A 15,915-nucleotide genomic window follows, 5' to 3' on the forward strand; every position below is an offset into this window, starting at 1 on the left:
CCCCCTCAGTCTTCTCTTTTGCAGACTAAATAAGCCCAGCTCCCTCAGGCTCTGTTCAGAAGTCATGTATCCCAGCCCCCAAACTATTTTTGTTGCCCTCTGCTGGACTCTTTTCAACCTGCCTATATCTTTTCAGTAGTGAGGGCCCCAAAACTAGATAGTACTCCAGATGAGGCCTCACCAGTGCATAATAGAAGGGAAGAATTACTTCCCTCCATCTTCTGGCAACTCTCCTGATGTAGCCCAGTATGCCATTAGCTTTCTTGGTAGCAATGGCACACTGTCTCATATTCAGCTTATTCACTGTAAACCCCAGGTGCTTTTCTGCAGAGCTGCTACTTAGCCGGTTGGTCCCCCGCCTGTACTGGTGCATGGGATTGTTCTGTCCGGTGTGCAGGACTTTGCACTTGTCCTTATTGAACCTCACGAGATTTCTTTTGGTCCAGTCCTCCAATTTAACAGGCTTTCTCTGAATCCTAGCCCTACCCTACAGCATATCCACTATTTTCCCCCAGCTTGGTGTTGTCCGTGAAATTGCCTAGGGTGCACTCCATCCCAACTTCCAGGTCACTGAAAATATTGAACAGTATCAGCCCCGGGACTGACCCCTGGGACACTTCACTTAATACCGGCTGTCTACTAGACATTGAGCCATTGATTACTACCCTTTGAGCCTGACAGTCCAGCCAGCTTTCTGTCCACTTTACAGTTCGTTCATCCAGTCTGTACTTCCTTAGCTTGGTTGTGAGAATGTTGTGGGAGACCATACAAAAAGCCGTGCTAAAGTCAAGTTGTCATATTCGTCGCTCTTCCTGCATCTGCAGCGCCAGTCATCTCATCATAGATAGTCCCTGCCCTGTTCTTTCACCACGGTTGGCTACTCACCTCCCCTGACTGTGCTGCCAGGTGCAGTAGTCTGGGAGCTGACCTTGCCTCTGAAGACTGAGGTGAAAAAGGCATTGAGGATGCCTTTTCTGCATCCTCTGTCACTAGATTGCCTCCCCCATTTTTCCTAATCCTCCTCCTGTTGCTGACATACCTGTAGACACCCTTTTTGTTACCTTTAATGTCCCTCGCTAGCTGCAACTCCAATTGTGCTTTGGCCTTCTTTATTTTCATCCTGCATGCCTGAGCAGTACTCTTACATTCCTCACTAATTGCTTATCCCAGTTTCCACTTTCAAGCTTCCTTTTTGTGTTTTATCTTACTGAAGAATTCCCTACTAAGCCCAGGTGTTCTTCTGCTATACTTGCTAGTCTTCCTGCACATCGGGATTGTTTGTTCCTGCACTGTGAGTAAAGTTTCTTTAAAGTACAGCCAGCTCTTCTGGACTCTTCTCCCTGTCAGACTGCCCCTCAGACTGGCCTCCCAGGGGATCCTGCCCATAGGTCCCTGAATGAATTAAAGTTGTCTTTCTGAAATCCAGGGTCCATACTGTGCTGCTCTTCTTCCTTCCTTTCCCCAGGGTCCTGAACTCAGTTATCTTGTGGTTGCTGTTGCCCAAGTTGCCATCCAGTATTACATTCCCTATCAGTTTTTTCTGTTTGTGAACAGCGGGTCAAGGAGAGCATGGCCCCTAGTTGGCCACTCCAGCACTTGCACCAGGAAGTTGTCCCCCAACACTCTCCAAAAACTTCCTGGATTTCTTGTGCACTGCTGTATTGCCCTCCCAGCAGATGTCAGGGTGATTGAAGCCCTCCATGAGAACCAGGGTCTGCGATTGGGGAACCTTCCACCAGCTGTTTGAAGAAAGCCTAATCCACCTCAGCCTTCTGGTCTCATGGTCTATAGCAGATCCCCACCATGACATCACCTTTGTTGCTCTCCCCTCTGACCCTGATCCAGAGACTTTCAACAAGCCTATCTCCAGTTTCATAGTGGAGCTCTGAGCAATCATATGGCTTTTACATAAAGCTCAACTCCTGCCCTGCCTGTCCTTCCTGAACAGTTTATACCCATCCTTGACAGTGCTCCAGTCATATGAGCTATTGCACCAAATCTCTGTTATTCCAATTGCATCATAGTTCCTTGCCTGTGCTAGGGCTTCCAATTCTTCCTGCTTGTGTCCCAGGCTCCATGCATTCGTGTAGAGGCACCTGAGGTAACCAGCTGATTGCCCTGCTTTCTGAGGAAGAATTAGAAGGCCTCTCCTGTTGTCCTCTCCTGCTTGTGCTTCTTCCCAGTCCAGTTCCTCCCTTATCTCAGGGCTTTGGTCTCCACCCCCTGGCAAACCTAGTTTAAAGTCCTCCTCACTGAGTTAGCAAGCTTGTCTGCAGAGACGCTCTTCCCTGTCTTTGTCAGGTGGATCATATCTCTTCCTAGCCGACCTTCCTGGAACAAGATTCTGTGGTCAAAGAAGCCAAAGTCCTGCTAGTGACACCATCTGTGCAGTCGTGCATTAATCTGCAGGATGCATCTGCTCCTGCCTGGGCCCTTCCCTTTGACTGGAAGGGTTGAGGAAAATACCACCTGAGCGCCTCTCCCCTTTGTTTGTGCACCCAGAGTCTTGTGCACTTTTGATCTGCTCAGGGCCTCCCCTGGCAGTATCATTGGTACCCACATGGATGAGCAGCATGGGGTAATAGCATATGAAAAGTAGCTTTGTGATTGTCCTTCCTGTCTATAAAACAAAACAAAACAAAACAAAAAAAACACTTGAGAGTGGATTGTAGCTAAGAGAAACTGCTATTGCATGATTTGGAAAGAATTCTTATTCTTCTTAAACCTCTGAAATAAAAGTTCTTTAGTGATGCTACTGACATGTAGTTGATGTCAGTAATTTCAGAATATCTTTTTTTTTCATTAACCTACTGTGACACTAGGTGTGAACAAAGAAAATTGCATCTTGATTTGTTAAACCACTGAAGTGACCAAAAGAATTAGTCAGTCAAATAGCAAAAGTTAATCATATTATGTAGCATTCATGCTGTGTATACTACAAACAGCTCTGACTAAATCTGCCTTAATGAAAAGAGAAGCAATTATTTGAGTACAGATCGGGATGGTTGTCCCCATGCTAGTGATATCTGGAAATTAATTAACAGTGATAAATGTTTGTAGTTGGGCATATTAAAACTTAGAAATATAGTCTTCTTTTACCACAGTGTCATTTTTTTCATTTACAATAATAGTTGTTTAAAGCTTGTAGCTAGCATAAATTTTTAATGTATGCATGTTCTTTTTGGTCTACTCGTTTGTTACATAAGCATTATTGAGCTCATTTTCTATTTGTGCTTTAAAAAACTGTGGCAATAACTATACAGTTGTTTTTCCCCTTTAACTTTTTTGATATTTAGGGACATGGAATGCACGGAATGGGGGAAACAGTGCATGTACCTTTTCCATTTGATGAAGTAGAGCAACAAGGAGGTAACTATCTTTTAATATGAATTTTGCCACAGGTGTTTGCAGTAATCCTGTTGAAACCCACTTGCTAATACAAGAGCCAACAATGTTGCTCATTTGAACTTTTGAAGTGAAAGTTGCATACATCTCTTAAATGTTGCATTCAAAGGCTGTTTGCAAACTTCATCCCTATAAATGTCCCTCCAACTTCCAATGTGTTTGACTCCCTTTCTTTCCCTGTGTAACAGGTTCCTATACCAGGGGCGGCTGTGATGCTCCTGGTGACCATATGCTTCCTGCCCTGCTCTCTCTGAGGTCCTCTCCCTTTTCCAGCCACGCCTTACTATTCTTAATACATTTAGAATATGGGTCATAGTGAGCCTTGGTTTATTCCTGCCAGTGGGCCCTCCTGGTCTGCATGTGCTCGAGGGCACTCATCACCTTTATAGGCTGGTCATGGCCTCTGACCTCCCCTACAGCAGTGCCCGTGCCTCTCACTTGTTACTATACTGTTTTGTTCCTTGTAGAGGCTTCAGCTCTCCTGGCTTCAGCTTCCCTTTCCTTTGGCTGCAAGCCTTTGTTCCTGGTCTGCGGATTCAGGTTCGTCTCTCAGCCCTGTCAGTCAACAGTGTCTCTGGGCCTGTGGCCCCAAAATTCACACTTCAAAGGCTGCTGTGCCTCTGGCCCCTGGTCTCTGCTCTTCTGGTCTGATCTTATCCCTCCCACTTTATGGGTCCCTGACCGTGGTTCTTGCCCCTGCGGGGCACTTGTTTTGCCCTTCTTAGGCTGCAGCTCCCTGACCCTGGTTCACATCCTGCTCGGGCATTGGGCCCCGGGTCCTGTCTCTGCTTCTCTCACAATTTGAACCCCACCCCTGGCTGGGCCCAAAGCAGTCGTATCCTTTGGACATGACTGGGACCTCAACCTCCTCAGTAATCCAAAACACTAGCCACCGGTTAAAATTCAAACCAAACCATATTTCAGGGGTACGTGTCGTAGCCTGGTCGGTCTAAGAAATAAAGACAAACAGAACTCTTGGGCCAGAGGCATGAATGACTTGTGGCCACAGTGGTGGTAAGGGCAGCTCCCACAGACGCCACTGGTGCTGTCAGTGGCCAGGGCGGGGGACGAGCACTTGACCAAAGGCTGGCAACCACCTGCAGCTGCTGCTGGCCAGCAGGGATCGTGGACCGCCTGCAGACGCTGCCAGTGGAGTCAGCCGTGGGGTGGCGAGTGACAACTGCCTGCAGGCGCTGCTAACAGTGTCGGTTGCAGCTTTTTATAGGGAGTGCATTGCCACGCTCAGGGAATGCATGTGCACCTGCATGCACCCCCTACACATTGCCCCTGGCCAGAGGCATTACCTCTTATTAGACCAACTAAATAGTAGCAAAAAAAAGTCTTTCTTTGCAAGTTTTCAGGTCCAAACCAAACCATAAGCACTCTGGCTCTAACAAAACTCCAAACTGTCTAGCAAGCTTCTGTCCTGACCTGGGTCCTATCCCTCTTGCAGGAAGCATCCAGTTACCTTACTGGTATTATCAAGGCATTCCAGGAGTCAGCAGAGCTTCCCACTGCAGTTTTCTATGAAGGGAACTCTTTACTCTATACAGTACTAGGAGGGTCAGACTGTCTGCCTGGACTCAGGAACTGGCGTTACGAGTCTCCTAAGCCCAGTCCCATCTGGTCATGCGACTGCAGGCACTCGCAGAAGTTTCCCCTCTGTGCCTGATGACCTACCTGTTCTCCCTGCTGGGACTTCGCCTATCTGTCTCCAGCCCACTGCTTCTTAGCTGCCTCCTTGCCTGCCCTTGGTGCATTTTACTGTTCTACTTCCATTCCCTGGGTGAGTTCCTTTCCAAGGTTAGCCTGTACCTGTGACTTGCAGTCTGTTTGTGTGCTGGCAGCCAGTTCATTAGCAGGTAGCTTATTTCCTAGCTGCCAGTCCTCCCTGATTTACCTTAGCCTGCTACATTTTCCTTTTAAAGTAAGAGGAGCCTTCTGGCTCCCTGATACAGGATGGAATTAACTTTTAATATTTCCTAGCACTGTTTTTGGTACAGGTCTTTTCCAAATTGCTCTTTATGCTTGGCACCAAGTTATAGAAACAATGTATAATTCTACTTTTGTGTAACACCTCCTTCATTTCATCTTGTAAGTCTTGCCTTGCTGTTATGATTCTTACAGAGCACCAGCGGTAGAAAATAATTTGGCATTTGGTAAGCTTAACTAAGTTATTGTGATGGATACCTATGGGCATTCCTGTAGTATAGAAAACAAGTCAATGTAATGTTTTGACTCCGGATTTCTTTCTAAAAGCTATTGCTAGCTCTTTACATCTCCTTTCTCTGTATTCAAGCCTGGAGTAGTTTGGCTTTATTAAATCATAAACTAATGAACTATTTTGAAAATCCTCTTAATGGTTGACTGATTAGGATGCAAGTTTTTGAATACTGAAGGAGGGATCAAGGAAGGACCAATTCAGCTTCTATAGCTCCAGACTGAAATTTTTGTATGAGCCCTGAAATTTTATATCAGAATCTGTATTGATTGGTAGTTCACGAAGTGCAAACCAAATTGAATCCTGTTATTTTTAGGTTCACCATGAGCTATTTCCCATATTCACCTCCTGTCCTCTTGGAATTTTAGTAGAAAATTTTTTGATTCTTGTGGAAAAAGCTTGAAGAAAGCCGCAAGGTCCTTTCTCAACCCTCCCTGTCCTTTTATCATCCACAGCTGGAGGTGAAAAGCCAATAGGTTCTTCATTATTAGACTCAAATCCTGCCAAGCTTGAAGCTCTTTCATGTACTTCACAATGCCTGTTGCACCTACCTCTTAACTCACTGAGGAAGACTGAGAATGGAGTTCAGTGAAAAGCATGGGTGTCATTGAGACCCCTCATAGGAGCCTGCTGCCCTTTTTCTCTCCCACCTCAATAAGGGGAAGTATTTCTGTTAACCTCGTACTTCTTTTTCTCACTTGTGTGCTTTCCTCCTCCCTCTCTCCTCTTGTTCATTGGAGAGCAGATTTATCTTGGTTCCTGTACCACACAACAGTATGCTAACTCCTCCAGCGCAGATACAGGAAGAAGGGAAATATACACGTGCCCAAACGAACCTCCAAATTAGAAATTTATCCATCATTACCTATAGGTAGACTGCAGTAGAGCCACATTTGCATCCATTATTTATGATGGCAAAGAGATATATGGTGTATATACTTTTTTGTTTTCCAATAGAATTTTCTCGTGTGAACGTGAGTGTTCACAAGGCTTTGAAGATATTGAGTGACAAAGTAGATTTGCAGCATTTCTGTGGCTATGTTACCATGCTGAACCCTTCTAGTCAACACGCAAACAGAAAGCTGAGTGATGCTTCTGATGGAAGAGGTAAGTTATCCATGCAAACTACTAGTCTTTGCTTAAGTCCTCATTTGAATTCATATGTCTCCTTTTAAATAGAAAATGGTAAAAGCATATTGAATTTGAACATTCAAAGGAAGGATGAAATGCAAGCTTTTATTAAAGAATTAAAGGGTAGATGTCATTGCATTTTGAAAACAAAAAAAAATATTCTCTTTAAATGGAATATTAAATTCCAGATTTTCTTTTTAATTCTCTTAAGCCCAAACCTAGTCCAAATAATGCCCTTGGACTATTTGTTGTTTTTTTTAACACAAGTTGATGTGGTGTACTGATAATAAGCATATAAAGTATCTCTGAATGATATTCTGAACATTAGGAAGCAATTAATGTTTGATGGAATCTTAAGAAATATCTTTATATTTAGGTGAGACTGACTTAGCATCAGGATCTGATGTAAATGGGAGCACAGAATCATTTGAAATGGTAATAGAGGAGAGCTCATTGGATCCTTCATCTAAGCAAAGCCCTGAAGGTAAAAAATAAAATCTTCCTGTATTTGTTTCATGGTGGAAAACTGGATTCTTACGGGATAGAAGCATCTAGTCTTTGTGCACACTGTACTAGTGTGCTTAGTGGTTCCCCTGGGGCTGTGCTCTTTTTAAACGAACAGTACACCTTTAAAGACCATCTGCACATTGACACAGCACAATAGGATAATAAAACATTTTAATGCACGTCTCTTAAAGAATCTTTTAGCATTGGTAGGATTTCTTCTTCAAACGAATCCCTTTTCTTTTTGGGAAGAATGGGTAGTGGAAACTGAACTGTTCAGAACAACAGCTGATTTTTGTTGTTGTTTTTTCTTTTTGTTTTTATTTAATTTTGGGGAGATGGAAATCACCTCAGGTATTATTTCTCCCTTATTTCCCCATCTCCATTTGATTGTTCTTTACAGTAAGTTGTGGCATATCTCTTGTAGTACCCACAACAGAATTGGAATGGGTTCCCCTGGAACTGTGCTTTGGCATTCCGCTTTTTAGTTCAGAATTAAACCGGAAAGTCTGCCGAAAAATTGCCGCTCATGGACTGTGTCGAAAAGAAAGGTGAGATTTTGTTTTCCCGCAGCTGTTTGTATATGTAACCTTATCTGTGTTTTGGCAATACAAAACCTGGAATTTTGAAGCTGTAAATGTATAAGAGCAAAGATGAGCTGCTTGGCAGTTCTGATTAAGTGTATGATAGGCTTCAGGACCAGGATAAAAAATACTGGCTGTTAACGCATGCAGTTCAGTAACTTGTTTAGCTGTAGTTTGTATTGTTGTAGTAACAAAACTGAAATATTGCTAGAAAATATGGTATTCATTTTACTGGAGTGAACAACTCCTAAAGTCTAGAGCAGATAGGGTTGGAGTTCAGTTAGCAACTTACCTTCTGATGCAGTGATAATAGTATTACACTAAGCTCTGTGTGATGGGTTTTTTGTTTTGCTTTAGAGCTTTGCTTTGACAGGTGATGTTAGGATACTTTCAAGACAATGACCTCTGGTGCTTCGGCACTTCCATAAAATGTAGCAAATGCTGCAAGTCTGTGTTTGAGTGTATGTCCTTTTAATCTTACTTGCTGTATTTATCCAGCTTTCACTTTGTTCATTTTGACAGCCTTCAGAAACTCTTACATTCCAGTAGAAAATTGTCTCTACAGGTCCTTAACTTTGTTCATTCATTCCAGGTAAGCGGAAGGAATCAAAATGTTTCTGGGTTTTTTTCCCTTTTCCTGTGATCCTTTTTAAAGGCACTGTCAAATTAAAAAGTCAGTATTTTCTAAAGTATTACTAGCAGAATATTTTTCTTGTCTGATCTCATTCAGTTTTGTTGTTGGCTTTTATGTCTTAGTGTAAAATGGATTTTCCTGTTTGCGAGGGTCTTGAGAGAGAATGTGGGTAGGAAAATGAGCTCAGAAAAGTCCTAAATATTTGTAGGTAGATTCTGGACAGAAGTTGTTTTAGGTACTACTGATTTTTATATTTTTCAATATTAATTAGATTTCAAGTTCTGGCTGGCTGGCTTAGAAATATTTTGATAATTTTAAGTAAAACTTTAACATGTACATTTAGCGGTCTGAGTGGCAGATGTAAAGATGTTAAATTCTGTTCTTTAAAGTAAGCACTGCAGTGATGGATAGATCTGTGGTCACCATGGGGTAACCTCCATTATGCCTCAAATTCCATAGTTGCTGTGTGAACACTTCTTGAATCCTTTGGGCTCTTTGTGCATATATGTATATCTACATATAAAAGTAACTAAGCATGATTCCTACATGCATGTCCATGCTGCTTGTTCCATGTACCATATGTTTTTTGCGTATCGTACATCCCCAAATAAAACTGACATTTTGGCTTTTGGGTGGTAGAACATAGAGAAAAAGACTTCCAGTGTTATGGATGACTGATATACAGTGTCCAGGAAATGTGGCATCAGGACCACACTTGGACCTCAATGTGGGTCAGATTTGTCTCCTGCAGTGCTATACTTTCTGCTCTTTGTTTCCAGGACTTACTCTGTCATCCAAGGTAGCACCCCAGATCCTTGCAAAGGGGTCTATTGCTACTTACTGTTACTACTTTATTTACAGGAACATATATAAATTGTTCCTTACAGTAAAGTATTGTTTCCATATCACATGCCTCAGGCTGTTACCAGCAGCTCACTTCTTGTTTTGGGCAAGAGATACAGCATTCAGCCAGTAGCCAGAGCTGTGAGAGTTAACACTGGACTCTGCTCCTTCTGTTTTGTTGAGCAGACAGAAGTGGCAGCCATCTTGGCAGCTGCATGACGTGTACAGTGTCTCCAGGTGTGTTGTTTTTCTAGCAAAGAAAATATCTTACCCCACTTAAAACATACCCCAATCTTGGGGTGCTGATTTTTGGGGAAAAGGAAGGTGCATGTTCTATGAGAAAATACAGTAGTTCCTCCTTTTTAAATAAGATTAGCAGTTGTTGGAGGGAGTGGTGATTTAACCAGATAAGGTTAAGCCTACTGCTTTCAAGAAGAAACCACCTCACCTTAAGAATATCATGGAAGCCATATATCTGACAACATGAAATCTGTTAGAGGTCCTCTCCCCTTAAATGTCTGTGTTCAGTTCTACCCTGACACCACGCAGATGAGAAATGGCTTCTCTCTTCTCATTTGAGACCCTTTTAACGACTCATTATTACAGACCTATCCAAAATCACCGTTGCTCAGAAATCATGAAATCGAGCAATCTCTTAAATCCAGGGCGGAGTGGTGGTGGGGGGTGCTTACTTAAAATAAAATGCTGGCTCCCCAGGGAGAGCCAACAATCTTCCTGGTCACACAGCCTGATAAGCCCTCAAAAATGGCAGCTGGCCTCATAATTTGCCCAGTAAGCAGGCTGTCTGCCTCATTGAGTTGGGTAGACCCCTACTTATTGTACCACACCTATGGGGTCATACAGTTGCCATGTTTTGGCAAAAAATACTTTTGCATGTAATAGTTAAGATGCTGTTGTCATCTTTGCCTAATGAGACAACATCTGAAATTACTAAAGCAACTACTGCTCATACTTTTACCTTGAAACCAAATTCCTCTTTGAACATGGAACAGTAATTTAATTCAGTGAATTCAATTCAATCCAGTCACTAATAGAATCAATGCAAGTGATTTTTGAAGCTCTTTGGAAGTCATATCAGAAGATTGATATTGATGGGCTGACTTAATGGGTCAATGGAAAAAGGAAGACCCTTGATTTACAGAGCACTTGAATGTCTTCTTGGAGGCCTATTTGAATGCTATGGTTTCCTCTTGCTCTTAAGACCCTGTTCTAAACTTTTCTAGGAAGGGTTCATAATCAGAAAGGGTGAAATTTAGGACCAAGGTGAAGAATGGCAGTATAATAAATTCTGCAGAAAAATAAAATGAGCATTCAAAATCCAGTAAGAACACGATCTCCATCACTTACTATCCCGTTTCACTCTACCACATAACTGGAATTTGCTGCGTAACAGGTGCAGAAAGATCAGATTTGTTTTATGCAACACAGTTAATACCAAAAAGAAAAGGCTGTATTATAAGAGAGATGTAGGATAGGCCAAAGAAGAAAAATTGACTGAATTGTGTTTTAGAATTTTTTTAATGTACTTAGCTACAGTTTGGTAGTAAAGAATGTGTTGATTCCTTTTGATAAGGAAAAGATTTGAGAAATGAAAAAGAGAATTGGAAATGACGCACACAATTCTTGAAGCAGATCTTTGTATGTTTGAAGCTGAAAACACTGCTTATAGAGGAATTCCAAGTATCCCAAATATGGGTCAATAAATGCATCCAACCTTGTGGTGCTGGTTGTATGACATATATGACATAAGGCTGTCATCAGTGCTTGAGGCACAAAGGGTGCGAGGATCCCAACCCTGAGAAGTAGATAGATTTAAATAGTTAATATAGATCAAAGTGCTCTGCATGATCGATTCTCTTCTAGAAAAGACCTTTTTGGGGTGGATCACAGTCATTTTTACTGTAATGGGGTAAAATTTGCTCATATTTTTGGTGGAAAGGAAGTTAGAGAAGTTTGGATCTGAGATTTGGTTATCTTTTGTTGACTTTAGGTACAAGGTTATTCTTAACGCAGTAGGCAGCCTGGGAAAATTTTGTAGAAATTTTCAAGAGCAGATTAGATGGAAACTTGTCTGAGATGATTTTGCCTTGAAATGGCTGGACTAGATGACCTCACAGTCTTTTTGGATTCTCCAGAAGGCTCCTTTGGACCTGAAAGGGCTTGTACATATGTTCACAGAAAGAAGTATGCAGAGGCATCAAGTGATGTTTGATGTTTTTGTTGGTGAATGTATTTATCTACAGAATGTGAAATTCCCTTGGGTTAAAGTAACTTGGAGAATCTCCAGGGTGCTGATCTGTGGTTTATGTAAGCCCAATGGAACTCCATTTGTTTGTAAACCGTATTCTTTGTTCCTGTTTTACAGATGCCTTTTTTTTTTTTTTGTCCTCCCTGTCCATCTCTAGGAAGGTATTTCAACATTGGATCTGCTCTCTGATGTTAATTCAAGTTTGCTTTCACACCCTTCTGCTGATATGTGCGTTCCTCTTCCTGCCAAGAATTTAATCTTCAAAGAAGGTGCATTATCTGAATGGAATGGACGATTGCCTTCCTCAATTTTTATTTCAGGCATACCTAAAGAACAGATGAAATAGCTTGGATTTGCCATGCATTGTTCACTTAATGCCTTTTCTTTATCAATTACAATTAATTTATAGTGCCAGCCACTAAAAGGTATAAGGCTGCCGCAGCATAACCCATATTACAGTAGTGTTAGTGTGGTGTGTTGCAGTATTGGGGAAACGCTTCCACTGTGTAGAACTTATTACTCATTACTGCATATCCAGCTGCAACAGAGAGCTTTTTAGCTGTCAGCACTATATTTTTATCTTGAGACAATCTTTCTTTTATAATTCTAAACACACCCTTTCTAGGCTTTCTGATTGTTAAATTTCTAAACTCTCACCACAAAAATACTGTAATAGTTGTTTTATATGTTCATTACTCTGACATAAATCTGGTTTAGTTTTGTATTGTATTACTGAATACCTATTCTGTAAAAGGTAAGAGATTTGGCTCTTCCTCTGAAAGGCTCGGTGGTATTGTATATTAAAAATCCAGTATCATGATGGTGTTATGGGGCATTAAGAATTATGCCTGTTTGTAAATTATTTAAATTGATCTAATACTGAGGGTTTGGCAAAACAGTACGAGTAATTTTCGCTGTTTTCTTTTTATGTAAAAATCTAATTCATCAAGGCTTGATGCCATGCTGATGACTCGAGGCAAACTTTGTAAAGGTCAATTTCATCTTTGGCATAATTTCATGGTGAAATTTGAATTACACCAGGGATCAATTTGGTTACCTCTGGCAAAATCCGTTACCTATATAACGATGTGTTTGCTGTGCCCATTGTTTACTAGAACATTTTTACAGGAAAGCAGGATCTTTGTTCCTTGAACATTTTGGCCTCTTTACCTGAAGTTGTTAAGGTGTATTTGTGACATTGTAACTAATTGGTTTGTGGCTTCAGTGCTTTCCACAGCAAATTTGAGTGGCAGGTGGTGATGATGAGTAAACAGGAGGAGTAGACTAAAAGAACAGATTTGTTGGGAATTCTGGGTATAGCCAGCAAGGGGGGAAAATGCAACGAGAGACCTGCAGGCAGATGTCTTTTTCCCCCCCAAAACTGAACTGTCCGCTGCTTGTTTTGAAAAATGTTAATGTTTTTAATTGAATTGATCCACTTAATCACTGTAAATGTATCAAAGTTCCCTTCCTAGAAAGGGGCAGGAATTTGTACAGCATCGCTATTTTTTGTTTTTCTATGAGCTCTATGAGATGGCTTCTGCCAAATTTCATTTAATTTAGTACGCTAGGAAAACAAGATATATAAAATGATAAGGCTTCAAAGATTAGCATCTGAATTTTTCTGCTGACCTCTTTGTTCTTTATTGGGGCTATTTATTTAAATATTCTATCTTTAAAATGAATACAACCCTTGCAATGTGGTAGTAACAGAGTCTAGGTCATATTGGCACAGATAATGCTAGAAACTATTCATGATAAAAGTTAATTTTGTATCCTGTTCTGTGTGGGGATAAGAAAATATTTGTATATTTTTCAATAGGAGAAGATGCTTCGTGATATGATAAAACATTTATTTGAGTTAGAACTGTGAAAATGCCAGTCGTCTTTGGTTTCACATCCCATTAACGTACATTCCTCTGAGTGTAAATATAGTGTCCATTGTCTGCTGAGAAACTGGACTTTGGTATGATCAATGCTGCTCTCCTTATTTGCCTTTTTTCCATTTTTTACCAGCGGCAGCTGAGCTTTTCTGTTTTGCCCATATATTATAGAGCTTGGTGTAACGTGTTGGTTACTTGCTCAACAAGAAAAGGTTAACCTTGTATTGGAAGCCGATAAATCTTTTTATTTTAAAAATCATACTGGTTGCCTTATTTCCTTCAAAGGAAATTTTAAAGAAGAAGGATAAATGCTGCATATTCCTACTAGATATTAGAGGAGGGAGAGAAATAGCATAGAATGCAGACAAGTTGATATCTGTCATGGAGAGTTTTAATTCTGATGACCAGCAGAGTGAAGATCTCCATTGGAGGTGGCGGCTTTTCGTTTCAGTACTGTAGGCATTATTTAAAATGCTGCAGTGAGCTTTAGAAGATTAATTAGCTACATATTTTGTATTGTCTCCACTACATTGTATATAAAAAGATATGTACATGATGTTATAACTCTTACAAAAGTTAGTCATCTGGGAGTTCTAAAGTTTTAATGCAAGGCTTTTTTTTGTCTTTAATGCTTTTTGTCCTTCACTGTTATTGGTTAAAGTTTTTGTAAGTGAATGTGTAAAAAGAGAATCGGCTCCTAAACAAAAGTAGCTTGGTCTTCAAAACTGTTGGCTACTGTTATCAGGCACTTTTGCAGCTTTTGAAAATCAAGTCTGACCATGAATTATCCTTATTAGGTGCCTAAACACAAATTTAGGTACCTAACTATACTTATAAGCTTGAAAAGTTTTACTGAGTGGGGGCACTTTTACACGTGCTTGGGGGGTGGGGGGGACTGGCAGCACTTTAATTAGAGCAGTTCTGAGCACCGCTCTAATTAAAGCGCCACCACGTCTCCTGTAATCGGCATTCCCATGTTTAAAAATGGTGGTGGGGTACTTGAACTAAAACTCATTCGAGCTTTAGTTCAAGCACCCATGCCGACGTTTTAAAGTCCAGGGACGCTGATACGCAAGACGGAGAAAGCTGCTGGAGCGCAGCAATTGCTACGTTCCAGCAGACGCTAGAATTCCAGCACGTCAGAGCAGACTCAGTTCATCACATGTCAGAGCAGCCTCCACACTCATGGATAGACACCTTGGGTGACTACCAAAGAGAGACTAAAAAAAAAATCCTAAACTTGATTTGCAAACCTAATACTTGGTATGGTCTAGGGGCTTTATTCAAAGCATGTAATCTTTTCTTTCAGACATAGTACAAACAAAAAGAAAGACTTCCATTCAGACCAAAAGAATCTTATTTTGTATAGCATTATGAATCAAGTCCATGTAATGCAAGATTCTTTCCTCTTCTAAGGATTCTGTTAATTATGGAAAAATCATTTGGTAACATTTTAAAGGTATTTTTAGGTATCTGACATCCATAAAAATATATCTTAAAACCAGCATGCTCTGGAGTGACCTAAGCAGTATTTTAGCTGGACTTTTCTTGAGAGAAATTGGAACCAACTAAAAAGCTTTGTTGTAGCTGTTACTGTTACCCAGCAGTTCATATTTTCTCTCAGCCTGGGTTCTCAGACCTTCTTTTTATTTTCTTGTTTGGTGCATTTCTAATGGTTTGTATTTTGAAGGTTTTAAAGTTTAAAAATGCAATTGTAACTGAAATACAGTTGTTTTTTTTTGTCTTCTAGTATGACATTGTTAATAGTATACTTTGAAATGTACAAAATCTTGTGTTCAATTAAATTATTGGCACATGTAACATAAATGTTTACAAATAAACTGTGTTGTAGATCAAACCATTGTGTAAAATGCTTTTTCCTTTTCAGATGTTTCTTATGGACATGGAAACGAATTGTGACACCAATTGAATGTATCACCCTAAATTTATAACTTCCTCCTAAAGTCTCTGTTCTGCATAGATGCCAGGGGAAATAGTATTGGAGCTCAAGAAGCAGCCCTCTACAGTTTTTTCAAGTGTCAGAGGAAGGCTGGGACCAAACTTTGACCCAATATTCCCCATAAATGTTTTCCAGAAGATGTCAACTTGGCGAACACCAGTGAACTGCAGAATTAGGGCCTAGATGTACTGTATTTACTTGAATCTAAGATGACCCTGAATTTAAGACTGCCCCCCCAATGATTGGATTCTGTACATAGACAAAATTATGCATTTGTTATAATTTTCCTTGTATAGAATCTAATTATTGGGGAGTTGTCTTTTTAATTAATCCCTCCCACTGCTGCAGGGAAGCAGGCAGTAGCAGGGAGGTCAAGCAAACTGCCCCCTGCCACCTCTGCTTGTCCCTGCCTGCTTGCCTCCCCTTGCACCTCTGTTTCCTCTCATTCCCCTTCCCATAACATCTGCTTCCTTTCCTCCCT

The 15,915-nt window shown here is 40.9% G+C and overlaps 1 protein-coding gene across 1 annotated transcript in view; it reads left to right on the plus strand.

Moving 5' to 3' along the window:
- The window catches only part of FAM91A1 (family with sequence similarity 91 member A1), a 66,860-nt gene extending 53,937 nt beyond the window's left edge, over window positions 1–12,923 (plus strand). The window contains exons 19-24 of the mRNA XM_019528128.1: window positions 3,297–3,369; window positions 6,584–6,733; window positions 7,134–7,241; window positions 7,689–7,812; window positions 8,368–8,437; window positions 11,749–12,923. Coding sequence (XP_019383673.1) covers window positions 3,297–3,369; window positions 6,584–6,733; window positions 7,134–7,241; window positions 7,689–7,812; window positions 8,368–8,437; window positions 11,749–11,937 — 714 coding nt within the window. The 3' untranslated portion in view covers window positions 11,938–12,923. The remainder of the gene's footprint in view (window positions 1–3,296; window positions 3,370–6,583; window positions 6,734–7,133; window positions 7,242–7,688; window positions 7,813–8,367; window positions 8,438–11,748) is intronic.
- The last annotated feature ends 2,992 nt before the right edge of the window (window positions 12,924–15,915 follow it).

Source organism: Gavialis gangeticus, unplaced genomic scaffold, assembly GCF_001723915.1.
Source record: "Gavialis gangeticus isolate Ggan-Ray unplaced genomic scaffold, GavGan_comp1, whole genome shotgun sequence".
Taxonomy (NCBI): domain Eukaryota; kingdom Metazoa; phylum Chordata; order Crocodylia; family Gavialidae; genus Gavialis; species Gavialis gangeticus.